This window comes from Capricornis sumatraensis, chromosome 10 (genome assembly GCF_032405125.1).
Source record: "Capricornis sumatraensis isolate serow.1 chromosome 10, serow.2, whole genome shotgun sequence".
Classification (NCBI taxonomy): domain Eukaryota; kingdom Metazoa; phylum Chordata; class Mammalia; order Artiodactyla; family Bovidae; genus Capricornis; species Capricornis sumatraensis.
The window spans coordinates 74,855-88,778 of record NC_091078.1 but is presented as its reverse complement, the minus strand read 5'-3'; the positions used below and the strand labels follow the sequence as shown (position 1 = coordinate 88,778).

Genomic DNA, 13,924 nt, shown 5'->3' with positions numbered 1-13,924 from the left:
GTGAGAAGAGTGGACTCATTGGAAAAGACTCTGATGCTGGGAGCGATTGGGGGCAGGAGGAGAAGGGGACGACCGAGGATGAGATGGCTGGATGGCATCACTGACTCGATGGACGTGAGTCTGAGTGAACTCTGGGAGATGGTGATGGACAGGGAGGCCTGGCGTGCTGCGTTTCATGGGGTCGCAAAGGGTCAGACACGACTGAACGACTGAACTGAAGTGAACCTCAAAGAACCAACTTATTTATCCTTCAAGGTGTGACTCAAATGACAGAGAGAACTTTGAAAGCTTCTCCAGCTCTAACAGACTAAACTGTCTCAGAATCTGAAAGCTCTTGTGAGCACCTTCCCGTCTCCCTACTGTTGGTGTCTAGTGGTGTCCCCAGATAAATCTCTGTTCTCTAGAGTGTGCTTTGCTGGGTTGTGTGTGTCTCCATCAGAGACCTCTCCATGGAGTGGGTACCCAATGGCTATTTGGACAACCGCTGAGCCACTCAAGGCCATGGGGTCAGGTGACCCCCAGGCTACCTGAACAGGGCTTTCTGCTTCCCACTGGGCCCATGAGCCCACATGTTCTTGGGGCCTCTCAGAATCACACCCCAAGGGGGCTCAGTCTCAAGGCTTGGGTGGCTGACCTCAGGCCATCACACCCAGGGGCAGAGATGCATCACAACCCACATGGGATTCTCCTGTGTCCCATAACAGGAGCCCCAGGCCGAGCAAACTTCAGTAAATGTGTAACTTGACTGTGCACCAGTTCACTGTCAGCAGCAACAGTGCATCGATTCCCCTGGATTCCTGGAAGGAGGCCCATCCTGAGAGTTGCCTGGCCTGGCATTTGTCCCTCTAGTTGGGAGGCTGCTGAGGCCCCCACCCCCACGGCCTGGCCAAGTCATGTAAACACCCTCCCCCTGGCCTGAGCACAGGCTGGTCTGGGAACCGCTCCATCCCCACCCCTCAGACATAAATAGGGCCTCGGTGGCCCAGCCAGAGGAAGAGGCCACCCTGTCTTGAGGACAAGAGCGGAAGGTGAGTGGGGGCCCTCTCCACACACACCCCTCCCCAGCTCTCTTCGCACAGCTGTCTTGTTTGCTGGTAAGAGAAATCTGGGCGCTCTGGTGGACAGGTATGGGGGAGAGCTGCTGGAAGCCTGTGGCTAAACTGCACCCAGGAACCAGGGGACAGCGCTGACCCGGGCTGCAGGTGGCATTACCAGACTCGGAGGGTGCCTCTGCCCGAGGCACAGGCTGGCCCTCCCCCGAGCGCCCCGAGGCACAGGCTGGCCCTCCCCCGAGCGCATCATGGGTCTCACCAGAGGAACTGACCCTTTGAGCAGCAGGCAGGCTGGCGGGGTCCTCTGCTCCCCCTGAGCAGGGCTGGGTCCTAGGGGGCTGGCACAGAAGGAGTCCCCTGGGTCCTCCTCCAGCCCAAGGATGAGCAAGGCTTGTGCAGGCAGTGGAGCTGGGGAGAAGGGCAGGCTCAGTGAGCCTGGGGCTGCGCCCCCACAGGGCTCAGGGGAGCAGTGGTCTACTTCCCTGCCACTCTTTGGAGGCAGTGCTGGCTCTGGTCCTGGGTTCAAGGCCCGGGTCTGAGCAGTCAGGCTCGTCACTCTGCCTCCTGAGCCTCGGTTTGCTTGTCTATAAAATGGAACCAGCGGCAATACCTGGTCTCCCTTTCTCCGGAACTATGCTACAAATTAAGAGTGCTAATACCTGATAGTGCTTTCTAAACTTGAGAATAAACTAAAAAGATACAGTCTTGTTCAGAAGCAGTATAGATCAGTGCCTAAGTGTATGGAGTATGGAGTCAGGGGCTCTGGGCTCGACCACTAGCTCTGTCTCTTACCAGCTGTGTGAACTTGAGCAGGTCTCCAAACCTGTCTCTTCATCTGCAGGACAGCATCCTTTAGCCACCACTTGTTGTATTTTTGGGAATGTGGAACACATCAGTAAGCAACACAGAGCAAGAACCTCAGTCCTACAGGTTTTGCATCCGTGTGGGAGGAGACGGCGATACACGCTGACCATAAGACACACATGAGTGACGCAGTGATCAGAGCTGCAGGGGACTAGCGCCATGGGCGGAGGAGGCCCTGGCGCCGCTCCAGGGCTCTTGCCTGGAGCATCCCAGGGACGCGGAGCCTGGTGGGCTGCCGTCTGTGGGGTCGCACAGAGTCGGACACGACTGAGCAACTTCACTTTCACTTTTCACTTTCCTGCATTGGAGAAGGAAATGGCACCCACTCCAGGGCTCTTGCCTGGAGCATCCCAGGGACGCGGAGCCTGGTGGGCTGCCGTCTGTGGGGTCACACAGAGTCGGACACGACTGAGCAACTTCACTTTCACTTTTCACTTTCCTGCATTGGAGAAGGAAATGGCACCCACTCCAGGGCTCTTGCCTGGAGCATCCCAGGGACGGCGGAGCCTGGTGGGCTGCCGTCTGTGGGGTCACACAGAGTTGGACACGACTGAAGTGACTTAGCAGCAGCAGCGCCACAGGGTGAGGAGAGGCGGGCGGGGGGGGGGGGGTGAGTTCTGAGTGCCAGGCGTGGAGGGTCAGTCGAAGGGTGAAATCGGTGGTGGGGAGGCCCAGACCAGAAGGTAGGCTGCTGTGAGGGTTCAGGCTTGGCCCCTGAAGTCACTGAAGCTGTGAGCAGCCTTGCACTTGTGTTTGCTACCATCCTCATCAGCCTTGAGCACAAGCCCTGAGATGTAGGAAGCCGTGCAGGAGAGGCTGGTCAAGGGGGAGGCCAGGTGTAGGCAGGTGGAAGAGAAAAACCCAAGGCGCGGCTGTCAGGCTGGGAAGCTGTGCGCTAACTTGGCACCCAGGCCAGTGAGACAGACCACAACCGAGAGCAAACAACAGCCTCTGTGCTACCTGGTAAATCACCTGAAACGGGGCCTGTGCCTGAAGGAAGCTGGGAGGCGGCTGCAATCACCTGCACGGCCCCAGCCCAGGACCCTTAGGCCTGTTCCTGAAGGATTCTCCACACTCAGGCCCCGCCAGTTTCCCCTGGAGAGGTGTCAATGGGCAACTTAGGCCTGCCTGACAGGAAGGCCTATAAAGAGAGAAGTTTCTGTCCTTTTTTTCCGTGTTGTGTGACTCCTTGTGGGAACAGTGGGTGGAGTCAAACCGCTTGGAAGGAGAGTAGGTGGGAGTTAAGGTCAGAGGTCAGAGTTCCCTTGGCAATTTGACACTTAGAGCAGAGAGGGTGCGCAGCGCATGCCAGCCCTCACCCAGCGGCTGCCGTCGCCGCACCTGCCCAGGCACGCGTGGGTGTGCAGGAACCAGCTAGGCTTCGAGGCGACCTGGAGTTGGTGGTGATGGACCATAGCTCCAAGGAGGCCCAGGCCAGCTCTGGGAGGGCAGGGGAGAGTGAGGGGGGAATGGGAAGGCTGGGCGGCTACCTGGTAGTACAGCACTCGCCTTCCCTCAAAATGAAGGCGGTGTCATATAGAAGCCGCTAGAGCGGAATGAACCCGTAAAGGAATATTCATTCTCTCAGTGAGACCCATCGCGGAGAAAGCCAGCAGAGCCGACCCTGGAGCCTTTCCTCCCAGGAGCTCAGCCCACGCCCATTCTCTTGGCTAGAAGTGAGGCCGAGGCAGAGGTGCTGAGCTCTGTCCCACCTCCCCTGCCCCAGGTGAGGCAGGGAGAGCTGCACTGTGGGGGCACGTCCGCGCCTCCTGGGAGACCTGGGCCCAGACCGGTGAAATCCGGCTGCTGATGAATGGGCTCGGGCACAGACGACTCGGAGCCCCTCGGGGATCTACTCTGCAGGGCGGGTGCGCGCTAGGGAGGGGGTTGAGACAGGCAGGGATGTCTGGGATCCCCAGGTTGAGTCTATGGTGCTTAATTCCAGCTGCAGCTTAGGACTACCGGGAGACTAAAACCCCTTTCTCAGACCCTTCCCAGGGTCACTTAATTAGCATCTCTGGAAGTGAGACCCAGGTTGTAATAGTTTCTCAGGCTTTCTGGGTGAGTCCTGTGGGCACCGGGGTGGAGGATAACCTGTGAGAGTAATGTAGGTTGGAATCGGATCTCTGTTACATCCTGGCTGTAACATGAGCTTGGGGATGTTTCTCTGTATCCCAGAACCCCCCTTTCTGTGTCTGCAAAGAAGTGGAACAATCTTAGCTCACGTGACACGTTAGATTGGATAATCTATGGGAAAGAGCCAAACAAATACGAGATCTCCATTCTAAATTACACAACTTGGCTGGGGAAATAGGGGAACATTTCCCACAGAGCTGGATTATTTTCTTGTCAGGCTAATTTGTAACACAGGAGAAACCTCTGGTGAGTGGGTCTTGTATTCCAAAATGGTTCACCACCTACCCTAGGGCTTGGAGCCCCACAAAGACCCTTGCTGCCACACATTTTGTTCTTGGGGGAAAATTTATAGCCTTGAACAGGTGGGCATATGGGCGTTATAGGCTGCCACCGCAGAGCCACAGACTGGAGTCTTACACAGAAGAAATCTGTATTCTCTTGATTCTGGAGGCCGGGAGTTGACAGGGTTGATTTCTTCCGAGGCTTCTTTTCTGGGCTTGCAGGTGGTCTCCTGGCCATCTGCCCCTAATGTTTTCATGTGGTTCTCCCTGTGTCCTGATCTCTTATAGGGACACCGGTCAGACCAGATTAATGCCCACCCTAAAGGCCTCATTAAACCTAAATTACCTCTTTAAAGACTGTCTCCAAATACAGTCGCATTTTGAGGCACTAGGGATCAGGACTTTGTTAACAAAAATAATCAATAAATAATCTATAATAAGAATAGACAACTGTTCTATTTGAGCCAAACTGAGGCCTATCGCAGAGAGACACAGATTCAGGCAGCACTTGAGTTGTGTTCTACCAGACGAAAAAACAGAGGAGGCTTATAAAGGCAGGAACTGCAAAATTACGTACGTTGTTGTCAAGAGTTAGGACTGGAACTGGCAAGTAAGGGTATTTGTTAAGCAAGGATTGTTTGGGATTCAAAATGGTTGCATAGTCACAAGGGGAGACCTTGAGACCAGAAGGTTGCAGCTGGCAGCTACGGCTATGGTCTGTTATCGTTCAGAAAACTCAAGTTCTCAGTGATATATGAACATGTCTGAGACAACATCCACAATGGCCACCAGCTCCATTTTGGATAAACCAGAATGACTTCTCCATACTTCAGTATGTAAAAATTTCTTCCATCAACTTTGACATATGAATTTTTAAATTTTTGCATAACAACTATCATGATACTTTTTTCACTCAAAGTATTCCTTTAAAAATAAATTAAGATGCTTCCATATTATTCTTTTGTTAAACATGTAATTATTGACTGAAGCATCATACCACTAATTAACAAAGGTAAAAATATATCAGCCGCTTACATATTCTTGACAAAAAATACCTGCAGTACTTTGTGAAAACATGTGTTTACATTAAAAATAACCCCATTTCGTATTTTTCTTTAAAATCCACAAATGTCTTAATATTCAGACATGCTTACCACTTTAAAATTTAAACAAAACAAAACCCAAACCCACCCCTGAAATAAAGCCCCACAAAAGCACAGCTCAGCCCACGATAGCGTGCTTGCAGCTGGAGCGCCTCTGCAGATGTCTTTCAGAGAGCCTTGAGCCACTCCTTCTCCTTGAAATGTATGAGACAGGGATAGGTGTCTCATGTGCTGACTGGCTGCAGGGAATATTGCTGGAAGACACGTAATAATCCCCTTTAACTCTTCACAAAATATTTCAGGATAGCAGAAGCAAGTGCCCGGTCAGAGATGGCTCCCGCTGGCCTGAGCCTAGGAGCCGCCGTCCTTTGCCTCTTGGCCTGGGCTGGCCTGGCTGCTGGTGACCGGGTGTATATACACCCCTTCCACCTCCTCGTCCATAGCAAGAGCAACTGTGACCAGCTGGAGAAGCCTGATGTGGAGACACCTGCAGACCCGACTTTCACACCTGTGCCCATTCAGACCAAGTCATCCCCAGTGGATGAAGAGGCCCTGTGGGAACAGCTGGTTCGAGCCACTGAGAAGCTAGAGGCTGAAGACCGGCTGCGGGCCTCCGAGGTGGGGCTGCTGCTCAACTTCATGGGCTTCCACGTGTACAAGACACTGAGCGAGACATGGAGCGTGGCCAGTGGGCTTGTGTTCTCCCCAGTGGCCCTCTTCAGCACCCTGACCTCTTTCTACATGGGGGCCTTAGACCCCACGGCCAGCAGACTACAGGCATTCCTGGGTGTCCCTGGGGAGGGTCAGGGCTGCACCTCCCGGCTGGACGGCCGCAAGGTCCTGTCCTCCCTGCAGACCATCCAGGGCCTTCTGGTCGCCCCGGGTGGGGCCGGCAGTCAGGCCAGGCTGCTCCTGTCCACGGTGGTTGGCCTGTTCACAGCCCCTGGCCTGCACCTGAAGCAGCCCTTTGTGCAGGGCCTCTCTTCCTTCGCCCCCATCACTCTCCCACGCTCACTAGACTTGTCCACGGACCCAAATCTCGCTGCTGAGAAGATCAACAGGTTCATGCAGGCAGCGACGGGGTGGAATATGGGCAGGCCCCTGGCAGCGGCCAGCCCAGACAGCACCCTGCTCTTCAACGCCTATGTCCACTTCCAAGGTAAGGCCGGCCCTCGGCAGGGCTCTGCCCCTGGCCAGCGCAGGAGGGTGGAAGTCTTCTTTCTGTGTGAACTCAGTGTCCAGCATCTCAGTTCCACTGAGCAGGGCCACGCCTAAAGATGGGCACGGGGGCAGATGAGCAAGTACCAAGTGGCTGCCCCACGGGGCTCCTTGGACGAGCATCATCTGAGCATTGGCCTCCCCATCTGCCACCCTACTCTGTGCCCCTGCCGTGCGGAACCCTTTTACTTTCGTCATCGGACCCCCTAGAGATGTGGTGAGGAGGTATGACTGCCTTTGTTTATCAGTGACGAAGAAGACTCAGCAGACAAAGTGACCGCTCCTGATGCCACACCCACAAGCACGGGCCTAGTTTCTAAACACATAGCTCGTGGCCCAGCTCCACACACAGAAGGGCTGGGCTCATGTCTGTTGAGGTCAAGGGATCTTGTCCTTGAGAAGTTCACTGTCCCATGCAAAAATACCCAGTTTGTTTGCTGGGATCATTTTCATATTGGGAGAAGGTTATTACCAAAATAATGCGTCACACACAAATTGTTCATTCGGAAATGATGATTGGGGAAGTATTACTTGCAAGAGTCTGAGCTGGTGTTTCAGAGGGGAGAACAGGGTGACAGCACAAGCCCCGACTCAGCTTGCTGACTGTGGTTAACCAGAAGGCTGGATCCCACAGGCCAATGCCTCAGCCCCAGAGCTGAAGGTAAGGTGCTTTGTGCAGGTGCCCGGGGCTCAGGGTGCTCGGGGAAGGCTGTCGCCTGGGAGAGGACAGAAGGAAGGCTGGGAAATGGTGCAAGACTGCAAAGGGCAGCGCGAGGAACCAGAACAGGCGCGATTTTGTTTGGCCTGAGCTCAGAGGAAGAGAATGGGATCAGTGTTAGGCAAGGCCAGAGAGATGGGTCAAGGCCAGATTTTGAGACTTTGAATGTGCTAATGGGAGGTTGGAGTTGTGGGTGGCTGGGAGCTGGGCGCCAGGCATTCTGCTCAGAGGTCCCTGGCCTGTGCTATGGGGACTGGAGGCAGGGAGAGTGCTTGGAAGGTTATGCAATTGCTCAGCAAACGGTTCCAGGAACAAGACTCTGAAGCTCTGTGAATGGATGAGTGGGCCAGGGAAGCTGTGTGTGAGGTCCCATCAATATATGCAACAAGTAGGACTGAGAGACAAGGACGTCGGCGGCCGGAAGGCAGAACTGTGGGGACGGAGGAAGGTTGACCAAAACACCGTTGTTTTCTTACTCTGACAATAACCTGGAAGTCTGAAAAGCTGCCGAGAAGAGGCAGCAGGCTGCCCCCGGGAGCAGGAGGAAGGTGACAGCCCAGGATGGTACAGATCCCGGCACTGACAGGTCTTGGGAGCAGCGTCCAGTCAGGGACCACATAGCTGAGGGTGGCTGCACCCCATGTAGGACCGAGGGGGCCCCTGGGCTGAGCCAAGAGTCGCTAACAGGTGCCCAGCAGGAGAGCTCATTGAGAAAGGCCTGCTTCCCAAAAGGCAAAGTCAGAGAGAGCCACTGGCCCAGAAACGGGCCACACCTGTTGTCCTAACCTGGCGAGATGTTCTTAATCTCTGGACGAGGACAGGATGCTGCCCGATGGGATGAGCAGAGGAGGCAGCAGCCACCCTCGTTTCAGACACCCGTATCTTTTTGGAGGTAGTGTCCTTTTTCCCCCATAAACTAACTAACAAGCCTCCTCTCAGTCCCATGGGCCAGCTTCTTGTGTGCAACCCCCCTGCAAGCTGAACTTGCCTGAAGACACAGGGATCCCAGGCTAGAGGACAAGGCAGGGCTGGGGACCCTGCCACTCCTGTCTCACAACACCTGGGCGCCCCCCCCAGCTCCCTACTCCCGCTCCTCCGAGGACTCACAGCCCTGACTTATTTAGTCACCTCTGTTCAGACCTCCAAGTGCCAGACATCCGGGGCCACTCCATGATGGGCTCATCCTCAGCTTCACAGTGTTCTCCCAGGAACCACCACAAAACTGGACCTTTCAAGGGGCTAGGAAGACTGCAGAGGGAGGGCTGTGCTGGTGTGCCCAGCTGCTGCTACGGAGACAGCCCAAGTGTCAGTGCTTTCAACAGTTTGCTCAACAGCAGCTGAGTCAGCTGGCAGCTCAGCTCCTCAAGCCCAAGGCCACAGCCTACTGGCAGGGGTGCTAGCAGAGGGCTTGCCCGTCCCCTCTGGGCCCAGCACAAAGGTTTACACAGCTCACATCCACTGGTCATCCTGGGTCTCTAGCAGCAAGCGGTACCAAGAAATGTGAAGGAATTCTGTACAACGGCACAATGGTGGATACGTCATTGTGTGTCTGTCTAAACCTGTGAAATGTCCAAGAGTGACCTCTGATGTGAACCATGGACTCTGGGTGATGATGATGTTCGTCAGTGTTAACAAACGTACCATCTAATGGGGCTGGTCGGGGGGGGACGCTGTGTGTTGCTGGGGAGTAGGGGGTATACGGGAAATATCTGCACTTTCCTCCTAATTTTGCTGTGAATCTAAAGCTTCTCTAAAAAATAGTGGTTTTGTTTTCTAAAGTGAGCAGGGCAGAGCCCAGGCTTGGGGCCAGGACAGCTCTGGGCCTGAGTTTACCTGGTCTGTGAATAGCGGGGTAGGATTTTCCTCTGTGGGCCTCAGGTTGGGGTCTGGCGTGCTCCACGTTTTCAACACTGGCCGCCGGTGGATTTTGCAGGAGGAAGGCTTTGCTGGGTGCCCTGGGGCTGGTGAAGCTGTGGGGCCAGGAAGGAGGCTTTGGCGGTGCTGGAGGCTTTAGAGGCATCCCTGCCCCTCTGCTCCACCGGAGCCCCGTGCTCTCCCTTACTCTCCCCTTCCTGTCTCCTGCTGGGTCCCCAGGAAAGATGAAGGGGTTCTCCCTGCTGCCAGGGCTCACGGAGTTCTGGGTGGACAACACCACCTCAGTGTCAGTGCCCATGCTCTCCGGCACCGGCACCTTCCACTACTGGAGCGACAACCAGAACCACCTCTCCATGACCCGCGTGCCCCTGAGTGCCAACGGCTACCTGCTGCTCATCCAGCCGCACCACACCGTCGACCTGCGAAAGGTGGAGGCCCTCATCTTCCAGCACAACTTCCTGACCCGAATGAAGAATCTCTCTCCTCGGTATGGCTCCAGAAACTGCTTGGACCCTCCTGGGCTGCCCCCCAACCCCGGAGAATGGGGATCTGCGTGGGCTATTCTGCCCAGGGAGTCGGGGGGCATGGGTGGGCAAGGGCATGGTGTCGGCTGAGTCTTGGGGGCCCAGCAGGCAAGGGGTGGGGGCGGGTGCGAAAGGTGAGTAGAGGCCTGGGCACCCCCACACAAGCACCCTCTCCAGGCACAGACTCAGCTCTTCTCATCTTCTCTCTCTGGGCACAGAAGAGGCAGGGGAGGAGGAATCCCCTTCCCCGTGTGCTGACACTTAGCTGCAGGGTTGGGAGGCCCACATCCAACAGGCCCTCTGCTCTGAGACAGGCACTAAGGGGCACAGGGGGCCTCCTGTGGTCAACACTTTCTAAGTCATTTTAAAAAACTGTGAAAGACACTAACATAAAACCGATCACCTGAGCAATTTCTAAGTGTTTATCAACATGACATCAGTGCCTTCACGTTTTTGTGCTACATCCGCCATCTTCAGAAACGTTTGCTCTTCCCAGACGGGAACTCTGTGCCCAGTGAGCACTGACTCCTATTTCCCCTCCCCCAGCCCGACAACCGCCCTTCTGCTCCCTGTCTCCGTGTGCCAACTCCTCTGTGTGCCTCCAGCAAGTGGCACGCCATGTAGTGTTTGGCCTCTCGTGTTGGGTTGTTTCTCTTAGCACTGCGTCCTCAAGGCTCATCCATATTGCATCATGTGTCAGCGTTCCCTTCCTTTTAAGGCTCGACAGTACTCCATTGTGTGTATCGCCACCTTCCGTGTGTCCATCTGTCCCCTGCGGGGACACTTGGGTCCCGTCTAGCTCTTGGCTCCTGTGGATAGACTGCTACAGACACGGCGTGCTGACGGCCATGTACAGTCCCTGGAGACTTCGATGGGCTCTCAGGGACGCCCAAGGAGGCAGGGCTTCTGTGTGGGGGCGAACTGGCCTAAGTGACATGCCCACACAGAGGCTGGCCTTGTGCCTGCCCCTCCCCTTTCCCTCCCACAGGGAGCTCACCACTGCACCGGAAGGTAATGAGACATGGCACTATTTTAGAGGACACCATTTGAGAATTATCCACTGAGCACACTTTCAATGCAGCCAACCGAGAGAAGGGACAGAAGACAGAAGTGACAACTGTGCACACCAGTCCCTCAGAGAGCCCACCGCTGAATTCAGTGCCTCCCTTTCGCAGTGTTTCAAAGAACATGGAAGCTTGCCAGTGTACTTACTGCTGAGCGTTTTCCCGAGACACCCTAGCTGAGTGAGCATGGCGACACTTCCTCGTTTGGGAGCACACGCTTCCGGGTCTTCTGTGAGCCCAGCGTGCCCAGGGCCTCACGCTGTGAGACACCCTTGGTAACCATGTGTCGTCTCCCCAGGGCCATCCACCTGACCGTGCCCCAGCTGACACTGAAAGCATCCTATGACCTGCAGGACCTGCTTGCCCAGGCCAAGCTGCCTACCCTGCTGGGCGCCGAGGCAAACCTGGGCAAAATCAGCGATGCCAACCTTAGAGTTGGAAAGGTACTGGGCGGGTGGCATCCATGCCTGCCGTAGGCTGTGTGCTCGTGGAGTGGGAGGCACCCGCGAGAGGGACACAGCGGAGGCTTCAGCGAGGGGGTGGGGTGCGGGGTTGGGTAGGGGCAGTTGGGATGGAGAGGAGTGAGCAGGTGGCCAGGAGGCTGTTGGCCCAGGGTGGGGAAGTGGCCAGCACTCTCTGGGTCTCCCCAAGGACAGCTGCAGAGCAGGGCACCCCTCCCCTGCATGTGTTCATGGCTCTGCCCAGCCAGGCCTCACCTTGGGTCCTCTCCAGATCCCACAGCAGGGTCAGGATTAGGGCCTGGAGAGCAGAGCCTTTAGGCTGGCCGCCGGCCCTGGCACTCAGCTCCTGGCTTCAGGGAAGCACACAGCAGTGGACGGACTGTCCCAGGAGCACAGGGGTGATGCAACCCCATAGCTGAGAAGTGCCTTAATGCGGTGAGGGTGAGACGTGGGGGTGGCTCACAGTCCTGGCCTCGGAGCTCTCTGTGGTGTTAGCAGAGAGGGGAAGCAAGCCCTGGCACGCCAGGGGCCAGGGGCCAGACTCCACCTGCCCGGGACAGCAGGGCAGAGTGGAGATGGGTGGGTTTGAGGGACACTTTGGAGAGGAGCCGCCATGTCCCGTGAGTTGGGTCAAGTGAAGGTGGGCAGGCTGGAGAATGGGCCCCCCTGGGGCCCAGGCCTTCGGGAGTGACGCCTAGGCTCACTGCTTTGCAGGTGCTGAACAGCGTTCTTTTCGAACTGAAAGCAGATGGAGAGCAGGCCCCAGGGTCCGTCCCACAGCCGGCCGGGCCAGAGGCCTTGGAGGTGACCTTGAACAGCCCGTTCCTGTTGGCTGTCCTGGAGAGAAGCTCGGCCGCCCTGCACTTCCTGGGCCGCGTGTCCCGCCCGCTGAGCGCTGAGTGAGGTCGCCACCCGTGTCGGTGCACGCCCCTGCTCGCTTCCACGCGTCCACCTGGAGCTGAGAGCAGCCGCTCCTCAGGAAACGCACACTGTGTACAGTGAGCAGCCTTCGGGTGGTGGTGGTGGACACCGGGCCTCGAGCCCACGTTTTGCACGGGCCATTGCTTCTGATAGAGTTGGATCATGTCAGCTTGACTGTGAAACCAAAAATGGTTTCCTTTTTCACTGATAATAAAATTGGGCATTAAAATTAAAACACCCCTTTCTCATTGCCGCAGGCTTACCTTTGGCTTATTGACGGTGACGATGACCTGCAAGTGGTCCCCCAATGCCTTCCTTTCTCTGGGTTTCTGTTTTCCCTTCCCCTGATACTTGCGGTTTCTGAAAAACACATTATGAAAACAACACAAGTGTCTGCATGTATGTTAATCCGTAATCCCTGGCTGATTATCCCTGTGTTACTAATAAATGTCTTGCAACAATAAACAAAAAAGAAAAATCCTTTCACTTGGCGGCAGCAGGACAAATATGTGTGGCAGTAGCAGGCTGTAGTGTAGCAACATAAGGGCTTTTTAGGGCCTGGGGCCCTGTTGCATGGGGCTTTCATGAGGCACAGGCTGTCCTCAGCCTTGTCTGGAGAAGTTCTTGGCGGTGGTGAGCAGCTGCACAGAACTCGCTTGGCAAAACTGGGCAGGGGACAGCTGTCACTCGTCCTCCTGGACCCCGCTGGAGTGCTGTTCACCCTGTGCCTGGAATCGGAAGATGGAGAAAGAAATCTTCACCCATGAACATGGGCGCATGTCCCCCTCAGCGGGGTCCCCACCTTCTAAATCCTGGGAAGGAGGTGGGCCCATGCTGTTTCCCCCTAACTGTGAAATGGACAGAAAGCACATTCTCTCCCTCGCATCCATGAATACTCGGAGGACCAAGTGGGCTTGCAGTGTAGCCACTATCCCAGGGGTCAAGGAGCAGGGTGGGGGACAGGGGAGCTGGGAGGCTGCAGGGTGGAAATGGGTGGTGTCTGCGGTCTGCTTGTAGGAGCTGCCCAGTCTGCCCTGGCTGGGCCATGGCAGCTATTCCAAGGGTCTGGCTCACCCAGAGGGAGCTGTGAGGATGGAGGCAGGGTCTGCACCTGGTCCAAGGCCAGCACAGGCCAGCATCTCAGGCTCTCCACCCACACACCCAAGTGCCCCTTCTGCAGCTGAAAACCCTCTGCCTAGTTGCGACATCAGGGGAGATGGCTGTCCTTCCCAGCTCTGTGGGCCTCAGAGGCTTCTACTCTGCTGTGCCGGGCACACGAGGCACCATGCGATTGCTTAGGAGCAGGGGTTCCAGAGACAGCGGCTGGCAGCAGTCCAGATACTAACCCAGAGCCACTTATTTCAGCTCTCTGGGCCTCCCCATCCTTATTTGTAAAATGGGAAACGCTTGGGTGAATAAATGAATAATAATCAACTTAGTCCATACAGAGTTCATGACCTCCACCCTGTCTAGAAGCCCTGTTCCACAGAACTACAGCGGGGATTGGGGCGCCTACCTGTGGGCAGCTGTAGCAAGCTGAGTAATGGCACCCAGAGCCAGCCAGGTCCCAGTCCCTAGCATCCATGAGCATGAGCTTAGATGGCAAAGGGGGCTCTGCAGACGTGATTAAAGGTCTTGAGATGAGGTAACCCGGGATTGCTGGTGAGCTCTCAGCGCTGTCACAGCTATCACTGTCAGAGGGAGGAA

The 13,924-nt window shown here is 55.9% G+C and overlaps 1 protein-coding gene across 1 annotated transcript; it reads left to right on the top strand.

The window, feature by feature from the left end:
• Positions 1-924: 924 nt before the first annotated feature.
• AGT (angiotensinogen) lies at positions 925-12,673 on the top strand. Its single transcript, XM_068981729.1, has 5 exons — positions 925-1,028; positions 5,739-6,595; positions 9,467-9,734; positions 11,134-11,278; positions 12,011-12,673. The coding sequence occupies exons 2-5, from the start codon at positions 5,767-5,769 to the stop codon at positions 12,197-12,199; spliced, it is 1,431 nt and encodes a 476-aa protein (XP_068837830.1). The 5' UTR covers positions 925-1,028; positions 5,739-5,766; the 3' UTR covers positions 12,200-12,673.
• The last annotated feature ends 1,251 nt before the right edge of the window (positions 12,674-13,924 follow it).